The sequence below is a fragment of the Hibiscus syriacus genome, unplaced genomic scaffold (assembly GCF_006381635.1).
Source record: "Hibiscus syriacus cultivar Baekdansim isolate YM2019G1 unplaced genomic scaffold, ASM638163v2 tig00110911_pilon, whole genome shotgun sequence".
Lineage (NCBI taxonomy): Eukaryota > Viridiplantae > Streptophyta > Magnoliopsida > Malvales > Malvaceae > Hibiscus > Hibiscus syriacus.
This window is the reverse complement of record NW_024062910.1, coordinates 29,254-39,665: the sequence shown is the minus strand read 5'-3', so window position 1 is coordinate 39,665 and position 10,412 is coordinate 29,254. Positions and strand designations below refer to the sequence as shown.

The 10,412-nt window shown below is 34.6% G+C and overlaps 2 protein-coding genes across 3 annotated transcripts; one reads left to right on the top strand and one right to left on the bottom strand.

Moving 5' to 3' along the window:
• The first annotated feature begins 238 nt into the window (after positions 1-238).
• Positions 239-4,906, top strand: LOC120146304. 2 transcript variants are annotated; one of them, XM_039159905.1, is made up of 9 exons: positions 239-394; positions 644-731; positions 2,194-2,719; positions 2,912-2,965; positions 3,196-3,293; positions 3,412-3,537; positions 3,695-3,784; positions 4,495-4,608; positions 4,707-4,906. In XM_039159905.1, the coding sequence occupies exons 3-8, from the start codon at positions 2,458-2,460 to the stop codon at positions 4,603-4,605; spliced, it is 741 nt and encodes a 246-aa protein (XP_039015836.1). In that variant the 5' UTR covers positions 239-394; positions 644-731; positions 2,194-2,457; the 3' UTR covers positions 4,606-4,608; positions 4,707-4,906. The 2 variants fall into 2 exon arrangements, with proteins under 2 accessions (XP_039015836.1, XP_039015835.1); XM_039159904.1 differs by having other exon boundaries at positions 241-394; positions 4,495-4,791.
• Positions 4,907-6,196: 1,290 nt separating this feature from the next.
• On the bottom strand, positions 6,197-6,806 carry LOC120146326. Its single transcript, XM_039159922.1, has 2 exons — positions 6,554-6,806; positions 6,197-6,390 (listed from the first exon to the last, which is right to left on the bottom strand). Exons 1-2 carry the CDS (start codon positions 6,804-6,806, stop codon positions 6,197-6,199), a joined length of 447 nt encoding a protein of 148 aa, XP_039015853.1.
• Positions 6,807-10,412: the final 3,606 nt, after the last annotated feature.

The following is a 10,412-nucleotide window of genomic DNA, read 5'->3' as shown; positions in this document are numbered from 1 at the left end:
CTAGAGTAAATTAATTTCATGTACCGAAGGATGGAAATCAAAAAGCAGTGACTGAGAACAAAAAAAAAGTTTTAACTCATAGTTTACTAGAGTGTGCTTGCATTGTTTGAAGAGAGAGAGAGAGAGAGAGGGTTGGGGGTATTTATAGCTATCTTGTAACTACTTATTAGTTAGTTTTTATGTTTTTTATGTTTCGGTGTTTTGCTGCATCAATCTTGTTGTCAAGGCTTCTTATATAATCATTAATTTAAGTGCAGTTCCAAAATAAAAGAATAATGGAAGGATCACCATTTGATGCTCAAAGGGCCGAACCATCCCAACAGCAGCCAAATGCAACACCACCACTAGCTTTGTCTCAGCAGCATGTCAAAGCTCTCAACACCCAATTTGCAAGGTCCTGTCTGTGATGTTTCAACAACTTGCTTTTGCTTTGTATGTTTATTTAGAACCAACTGATTTGATCTTTTTCTACTTATAAAATATTCGATGTATTTAATATTCTTCTAGCTTTCTGTATGAATATCTTATCAGTCTGTACTCCGTAGTATAGCCAAGTTTCTTGCTTCTTTGTCTTTGGGCCTTAGCAAACTTATAAATTTGTATAATTGTATGTATTCTCCATGACAAAATTTTATTTTATCAGTTGGGTACAATCACAATTGAAGAATCACCCCGATGAGCTTTGGCAAGATGGTGCTAGTGACTACCTAAGTCATGCTTTAAACATTATGGTAACATCTGATGGTTGTTTTTCATTGGTTGACAAATATTTGTATTCATGTTTGTACTGTCTAAGTGAATGTATTAGATTGCAAAATTTAGGGCTGTACTGTTAGATTCTTTGATCACCTTCTTCAAAGGAATTTATTTTCTTTTGCTCTATACTACTTTTGTTTCTTTATATTATAAGCAGATTTTATTGTTAAAGAGTGTAATATGAATTCTTCACGTAATATCTTAATATGAATAAAATAAAGCTGGCTGTCATTGCCAGTGTTTAAAAAGGCAAGCCTAGGCGCTAAGGTGAGGCGAGGCGAGGGTGAAGCGCCTAATTAGGTCTAGGCGAGGCGATTTCAATGAAGCGCAGCAAGGTGCACTAAGGCGCCGGCTCAAATTTTTTTTGTTCTTTTTCTCTTTTTTTTTATTTTTTATTATGTTTTACATACTAACTTGTGTATCAACAACAAAAAAGAGAGAGAAAAATGAAATGTCAGTGGAGAAAAGAGTAAAACATGGTAGGCTTGATTAGAAAAGAGAGTTTTATGGGAGATGTATGGAAATGTGGCGTGAAATACAGATAAAGGGTGGGGTGCTTTACCTTATATAATTACTTTTTGTCTTGAAGTTTAAAAGAGAGAGAAGAAAAGGGGGATGACTAGAGGTCATTTTTGGTGTTAAAATGACAACCGACTGAGCAGACAAAATGAGAGAGAGGCATGCATGCACGGATTGAGAATCGGGTTAGGAAAAGACAGATCATGGAGAAATTTGAATCCATGAGAAAGAAAGAAAAGCTTGGAAACACAATTTAGAAATACGAAAATGGAGGATTAGGGTGGGTTTGGAGAAATGGGGTTTAGGGTGTAGGTGGTGTTAAAAAGGAGGAAGACATGACTGTTGAGAGGTGTGAGGTGGAGGGATAAGAAGGAGACAAGTAAGAAGTTTGCCAACTTATTATTAGACTTTTATTTATTATTTCAGTTTCTTATATGAAATTGTGGACCAAGGAAGGAGGGGGGAGGGTTTGCTTGGGTTCTCAAGCTTTAATGGTGGATGGAACAACTTGTATATCTTTTATTTTCAAAAAGTGTGCCTTACTTCAATAAGGCACGGGCCTTGCGCCTTGGCTATAAAAACCCTATCGCCTTAGTGTGCCTTACGCCCTTTTTAACACTAGTCATTGCTTGATTCATATATCAGTGTTTAGATGAAAAAGATCAGAATATTTATACCGTTTTACGAGCAGTTTGTTAACAGCTTTAGGATGACCGTGTGTCTATTTAGAAGTTCTCTTATCCACCATCCAACCAAAATGGATGGGCTGTCTTGGGCTTATATCACAAATAACCTTCATTTGAGTTTCTGTGACTACTACTGATGTTTAAATTAGTATGCAAGACTAGACTACATATATGCAGGGTATTATTGCTTTGGTTTTCAAACTTGAATGACACTCCATTTCCTCTTTTGCAGGAGAAGTTCTGATGTTGTCAATTGGCTCAAAGCCAATGTGGTAAAAGATGACAACTTGACTGCTGCTGAAATTCATAAAAATGAGAGTAAAGTGGTGCCCGAAACCAAGAACATGGATAATATTTTTTTCAAGGAAAAACTGGATTTACTCCAACCAGCACTACAGGCTTTATTCCAGGCACTTCAACTCTGACCTTTCCTACAGGCACTGCAGCTTATACCTTTTCTCTGGACACTACAACTACACGCCTAACTCCAGCTGATATGACTAAAAGATTTCCTCCAGCGGGAACAACTACTACCTTTACCTCGGCTAGTTCAACTACAAGCTTGGCTCCGGCTAGTCTGACAACTACAAGCTCTATGCCAGCTGGCTCAAATTCAAGCTTTACATTTGGCCTTGCAACTGCAAATTTTGCTTCCTCCAGTACAACAAATAGTTTTACTACATCTAACAAGACTGTGAGCTTTGCATCTCCTTGGAGCTCTGGAGCATTCTCTAATAGCAAGTCTCCTTTCTTGTTCGGTAGGTTTTGCATTGACTTTTTACAAAAATATTTATAATTGGATTAAGATTTGACATTACTGGCTTGAAGATATTAAGACAATTACATGTGCCTAAAAAGAACAAAATATGAAAGTTGAAACTTTGATCGATGTTGAGTTTGAATTCCATCATGTTGTCAAATTAAATTTACATATTTTTATGTTATTTCAGGAACCCAAACCTCAGTTTCTGTGGACAACAATGCAGCAGATGACATGGATGATGGTGGGATTATGAAACTTTATCTTCTGGTCCTTATTTACTGTATATTGTTCGTGTTTAAAGGCATTCCCTCGTTAAATTCAGCCTTGTCATGAAATTTTTTACTTTCTAGGTTATTTCTCTCTTTTTTTTTTTTTGGTTTTAAGTAAGGTTAATTCTTTATGCCTCTCAACTTTTAATTCTGTTACCTTCTCACTACATGCACATTAATAAGTGTCACTTTGGATTGTCAGAGAATGAGTTGCCACAGCCTAGCAGTCCATCAGTGAAGAAGTTGGAAGAGCATGGTATTGTTGTTGTTCATGAAGTCAAATGCAAGCTTTATGTCAAGGTTTATCTTCTGAAAACTTGCATTCAGTCATGGTTTTCAGATCCGCCTATTCTGGACTTGTAACAGTGTTTGGTCTGACCACCCCTTTTGTAATCCCCCCCCCCCTCTGTTATGCCAGTCAACTGATCCAGCAGATAAAAATTCATGGAAAGATAAAGGCACAGGGCAGCTTTCCATTAAATGCAAAGAGGGTATCAGAAAGGGTTCAAAAGATTCCAAACCGATAGTTGTTGTTCGAAATGATGTATGTTTCTTTATGTCCATGTATTGGTTTTAGAAATGTGATTCGTGCATGAGCTTTTGTTCAGTGACTAGATAGATAGAGATAGTTCACTCTTAACCACAAAATCTCCAGTCTTTTTTAACTGTCTTTAACTCCTATACCAATTTATTGGTTGCAGGTGGGAAAGGTGTTACTTAATGCTTTGCTATATCCTTGGATCAAGACAAATGCACAAAAGAACTCCCTTGTTGCTATATTTCATTCGTCGGTAATATATTTTAAAGGCAAACACTTGGGTTTTTTGGACATTCTCTAATTTTGGTATTCTATGCCTTGGTAATCTAATATCAAACTCTGTCAGGTCATTTGTATCTTAACAATGATTTATTAGCATATCTTCTGGGCACTTACCAGCTAGAATATTTCTATTAGAGTAGTCACTAGTTTAATAGTAGTCCTTGGTTTTTCAACAAGTCAGTATGTCATTATCCCATTTATCCCTACTCGTTTGGATTATCATACTTGAAGATATTCATTTGAAAATTCAAGTATATAGCAACCCCCACTGTTAAATATACTTCTTTGTTAGGGCTCCGGAGGAAAGGTTTTGGATAGAAAATTAACATTTACTTTTACCATAATGTTGAAAATAACATTAGGTCCCATTGCCTGGTGCAATGCCTACTCTTGAGCTGATGAATTTGGGATATGAGTTCAATCTTGAAAGTAGGATTATTTTGGCCTTGTAAGCTGCTCTGGAGTATGAGATTAATTATAAATGTGCTATAGATATAAGCAGACTGCAACAATGCAGTCAAATTTACTGACATGGAATTTAGATGTGGAATTGTTGACTAGTAAATTGGTAGTTAGAATTTGTAATATAGGTATTTGCATCAAAATTGTTTGCAGAAATTGACCTTGTAATTACAGATTTAAGTAGTCAAGTATTTCAGTGACATCGTTTGGATTATGTAGGATGATGTCAATAACGAAGATGTCATGGCACGGACCTTAATCAGAACAAAATCGGAGGATGACCGAAACAAACTGGCAACAGCCATACAAGAATATGCCCCTGCCTCATAAAATGTATGTGACATTATCATTTGTTTTATGCCCCAGAAGAAAATACTGTAAACTTGAATGATTGTAATTTTCCTGGATGTTACCCCTTTACATTTTGCCAGGGTCGGCTTCTTAGGGATTAGACCATCTTGTTCTAGTGGCTCCAAAAGTTACGGGGCCAATTTCAACAGTGATTTCATTAGATTATCATATGAACGCAGCAGTTGATTACAATGGTTATTTATCCCCAAATTCCCAAGGAATCATGCTCTCGTTTTTTTATAGTTTATATTAATATCAGTTGGATGCCTTGTTCAAGCTAGAAGTTACATATCATTTGCAACGTGATGTAAGTGGAGCTGAGAATGCTAGTTTCGGATCATGGTGTTCAGTTGGAAACTTTATAGCTTGTATGTAAAATCTTCAATTTCCTCTATGTGGGTTCCAATGCTATTAAGAAAGTTGTTCTCGCTCGATGTGTTGGGTTCGAGAAATTGTGTTTGCATGGTATGCGTTGTCAATTGGTTAAGAAAGTTTTGAACATACTATATTATATTCATTTAGACTATTAAAAAAAATATATACGATTAGATTGGCTAACCCTCACAATTGTTGCAAGGAATCGCATGCAAAGTTACCGGAACTATACTCCAAATTGAGATTTACGTGGAGATCTGGTTGAACAATATATTCCCCAATTACATTTACAAGTGTAGAGGGCTTTTACATGTATTGAGAGGATAGTAAAGGGTATGAATAATTTGATTTAAACCACCTTTTCTCAATACTCGTATTCTAGTATTATGTTGAAATTCCACAATTATATTGTATAGTAGTCATCATTGTAGAGACAGACACAAGATTTTAGTTAGGAGAACGAACTTTTATATTTAGTAAAACTATAATGACAATATAAAATAACAATTATAGTAACTAGTAAAAGAAATATGCACAACAAAAAACATTTTCCTCATTCTCTCTTTTCCGTTCCACAAAAAACAACGATTTATAATTTACACCAATATACTAGAGTTTTAGTTGTTAGAGATGAAAAAAAAACTTATTAACTATAAAATTTGAGTTATAAAATAACCCTAAAATACTTTAGAACAAACTAAAAATAGCTTCCAAGATACATAATAATTAGGAAGTACAAAATTTTATAAAAAATATCTTGTTAAAAGTAAGCATTCAAAATTATGTCTGATGCTCTTTCATTAGATCAAAGTCATTAATAACAGAATCTATTGACAAATCACGTGCAATTTCCTTTTCAATATATGTTATTAAGTATCTCGACAAAAACTCATCCTCCATTTTGTTACGCAAGTGAGTCTTCACTAGCTTCATGGCCGAGAAAGCTTGCTCCGTGGTCGCAGTAGAAATAGGAAGAGTTAAAACAAGACGAACAAGTCAGTCATGAAGATGATAAATAATTAAATTTTAAGTCTTTGCTAACATTGGACAAAATTCTAAAATTGTTGATGTCCTTCTTAAATCAATGCTCCCTTGAGCTTCTAATTTAAAATGTTTTAATTGAACTTTCAAGAGCAATCTTTCATGCTCCATGAAGTCTTCTGGATAAAATTTATTTGCAAGCTTGCATAAATCTTCAATTCAAAAATGATTTATAACCATCAATTATATCTAAAGTAGAACTAAGCGTAAGTAACTCTACCATGTCATCATTGAATCTAATGTTCATCTTATGGATTTGAGAATCAATAGCAAAGATAAGTATATTAACACAGTAGCAATGCCCAACTGAAATGGAATCTCGTTGAAGACGAGACCTCCCTTTGCCACCTTTATACAAAGAATTCATATCAAGAATTTTTATATCACGTTTATCACAAAAATGTTATTACCTTTTCAAGTAAAGGATCCCACTCTTATTCTCTAAACTTGTGTATAAGCTTTTTTGAACTTGATACTAAATGCAAGATATTTAGTATATCTTGAGATTTACGTTGCAAAGCTTGACTAAGATCACCAGTGGTGCTTAAAATATCTATCATGAGATGCAAGATGAATACAAACTCAAAAGATGTCATCACATCATAAACGCTATCTACATTGCTTCTCTTAGTCAAATTTCCATCGCTTATGATGTTCTTAAGAACGGAACAAGAACTCCACCTTGTATCTCCTACATGTTGTAAAGTGCAAGGAGTAATGCTTAAAATCATTGAATTCTCCGCACATATTACTAGCTCCGCCATGTCCTTAACCTCTTATATCATTCACATTTAAACAATGATGTGAAAGAACATTACAAATCTCTTTCTTCAGTGCAGATGAAGTAGTTTCCTTCACATGAACTTGGTCAAAAAATCTTTCACATATAAAACCTTCTTTATCAACATATATCAACACAATTGTCATTTGTTCCTTTTCGACTCATCACGATTTTAAGAAAATATGACACAAAACTCTTGTTCTCCAATTTCATCCCAAATATGCTTATGTATCCAAGATAAAAAAAAAGACAAAGAATCTCCTTTTGGATTCTCGGAGAAACATGCTTTGAATTCTCTGGAGCATTATTAAAAAATGTAGCAACATCATCATTATAAGAAGCCAAGAAACTTACTAACTCAAGAAAGTTTCCATGTTTAGTTGAATCTTTTGTTTCATAACGATCTCATAAAGCACAACCTTTTAAAGGTTAACTTGTAACGCCCCAAATTATGGGTTACTATTTTGGGTGGACCCGAGAGGTATGTGGAGTTCGTAATTGAAGTCATTGGGCCAAGTGTGGTCTTAATTAGATGTAAATTGGGCACGATTAGCCTTAAAAAAGAGATTTTTGCTTAAAATGCTAAAGTGGAAGAACCAAAAGTGCAATTATACCATCGTTGAAAAAGAGGCTGATATTTTGGGATTTATGTTGGTGTTTAGGCATGGGGTTTTAAGGGAAAAAGCTGAAAAGCTTTTATCTCATTCTCTCTATCTCCTTTCTTCTCATTTTCCTCTCTTCATCCTCCACCAAGTGCCTTAGCTCAAAGGTAAGTGTCTAGAGCTTCATTCATATTCCTTTAAGCTTTAAATTCATTCATTAGCCTTCCATCAACATCCCTTATGACTAGAATTTTTTTTTGGTTATAGAAAGTGAGTAAAGGGTGCTCAAGTTCAAGAAAAAAAGAAGAAGAAAGTAAGTGTTGTTGAGAAAGAAGCTTCAGTTCAAGATTCTCTTAACAATATAGTGTATTTCTAATCCTTTGTGGTGTTATGGATTCCATAACCATGATGCTTTGTTGAGATTTGGTGTTTAAGCATGTTAGAGTTTTTGCTTAATTTATGCCCCAGATGATGTTAGTGTTGAAAAGTTTGTGTTTTTATGGAGTTAGATGACCCTATAGACTCCCACAAACTTTATTTGTTGATTTGAGGTTAAACTAGATTGTTTGACTAGGTTTTTGGGTTATTCTCGAGCCTTATTCAGATTTTCTAGGTTGTAGTATTGATATTGTTCATGTAATATCGATACTAGTATCAATACTGTTATAGTATCAATACTCTTAGTACCAATATTGTTGTAGTATCAATATTATTAGTACCAATATTGTTCTTGTAGTATCAATACTCCCCAACATCAAAAGATCTAAAACATCATTTGTTGCATTCGAATGTTTAGATTGGTATGAATTGTACAACTAATCTTGGAAAAGAGCTCTAATTTATGAAATGACTCAAATAACCCTAGATGGTGTAAATTACCAAAATAACCTTAATGAGAAATAAACTTCAATGGTTCCCCTGAAGGTGCATGTAACGAACGATCGCGATCGAGGCATCATTGAGAAGGAATGTATACAAGAGAGATGAAATACCACACGAATAACATGATAGAGGAATCGTGCACCATGTTAACATCGATAAAGCAAAGATGCGCAAGTTGCCCCTCCAATTCAAGGGTGAGTCAAAGGGAAGTGTGACGAGAGCAACTAGATAGAGAGCCATTATCAGATAACCTACCCCAAGTCGGGTGTCAAGCTAGAAATAATATACCAAGTAGGTAATGATAAAAATAATTATCGTAAAAGCATAAAACGCTAAAAACACATTTGAAGGTGAAGATAACCAAAATGCCCTTGAGTGTTAACTTTCCAGAATAGAGTGGTATAACAAACTAATATATGTAAAAGACTAAAAATGCTTGCCTAACGTTTTAGATGAGAGAACGAGCGAGATTGTGCTAGTAAGGAGACAACCTTACTTACTAGTGTTGAATTATAATAGTAAGTAACTGAGCTACCTTGTTTGCTCACGTGTGGCATTGTTGATGTGTGTGGCCTATGGGCACCTTAGCATGCATGTGTGATTGCATTGATGTTATGTAATGGATATCCATGATGCTTGACTTGACTGCTGTTGTGATACTGAGCCAATGTTATGGTTGAGCGAGAATTATACCGAGGATGATGTGATACTGGGTTCCCCTCATGATCTACCTAAAAACTATGTGATGACCATAAGATCATTTATATGTTTGGTGGGAATTTTATTGAGGCTTATATGATACTAGGTTCCCTCATTTATGTTTAGTACCTGAAAACTATTGTTATACCAGGTATCAACATTGTGTTGTATGATGATCGTGTGTTGCAATTGATGATGTATGGCGATATGATATTGTGGGTAGAGACCCAATATATGTATACTCATGGTGAGGCCATTAGATGAAAATTAAGGGAAACATGAGGCTCATTTTTTAGAGATAAATGGTTTAACCTTAAGTAGATATCACTTGATTATGATCATGCATGTACCTACTGCTTATTATCATATCTTCTAGTATGCTTATGTTTATGAGACTCATAATGCTGCTCTAGATTAACGATTATACTGTTGGGCTTTGTAAGCTCAACATTCAGATGTTTTCATTTGCAGGTTAGTAGTTAAACCGTTCCAGGAGCACCGTCGCAACATGATTTCTAGCATCCAATTCAGAGTATGTACTATTACTTTCAGTGGGCATGTGCTTTTATAGGACCTTTACTTATGTATTTGGATTTGCAAACTTTGAGTTGAATTGTTTGATTTAAACTATTTGTCATAGAGTTTCGATTTTAAAAGTATTTTATAACTATTATGGATGTCTAATTTGGAAAATATATCATGTTTTAGATGGAAATGAAAAAGGTTTTTAAATTTAGTGGTTGTCTCGGCAACCCAATGTGGCACTTTAGGCCCAATCGGGTTTAGGGTGTTACATAATCACTTCACAATTTCTATAGAAATTTTGAGTTGCAATCAATTTCTTGCAACTATTTGAGATGTTTGTATCTCAATCATCTTTTCAATATGTTGAAGAAAGTTCATCAAATCATAATAACTTTTCATGACCTTATTGTGGAGAGTTAGCATATTTCTCAACATGAAGAAGAAAAACACAATTAGATCCTTTATTAACTTTCTTCCAATATCGAAAACCATCACAAGCAAAAGCATTTGATCTTGGACGTCCAAAAGGCTTATTAAAGAGAAAACATGTAAGACAATAAGCGATATCTTTGGTTGGTGAATATTCTCACAAATAAGGAAATAACTTATACCATGAAGTGAAAATTCGATGTCCATACTTATCAACATATTTTAGATCATTAAAAGGAATGGGTTGATTAAATCTTTCCAATATACGATCTCCAAACTTCATCTTCTTAATTTGTAGGAAAATTCAAATAGAATTCAGCATTTCAAGATCAGGCTCAATAGTGGATGCATCAAAGATTTCTTGTTCAACTCTTGGATCTTTACTCAGACGATGATCCATTATAGGAGAATTAATGGTTGTCGAACTTGGAGTTAGAGAGCTCTCACTAATA

Coding starts and splice junctions, on each gene's coding strand:
- LOC120146304 (XM_039159905.1), top strand. CDS start 2,458: ATGACTAAAAGATTTCCTCCAGCGGGAACAACTACTACCTTTACCTCG. Junction 2,720..2,911: donor CAAGTCTCCTTTCTTGTTCG/GTAGGTTTTGCA, acceptor ATGTTATTTCAG/GAACCCAAACCTCAGTTTCT. Junction 3,785..4,494: donor TTGCTATATTTCATTCGTCG/GTAATATATTTT, acceptor TGGATTATGTAG/GATGATGTCAATAACGAAGA.
- LOC120146326 (XM_039159922.1), bottom strand. CDS start 6,806: ATGGCGGAGCTAGTAATATGTGCGGAGAATTCAATGATTTTAAGCATT. Junction 6,391..6,553: donor TCTTAGTCAAGCTTTGCAAC/GTAAATCTCAAG, acceptor CTTTGTATAAAG/GTGGCAAAGGGAGGTCTCGT.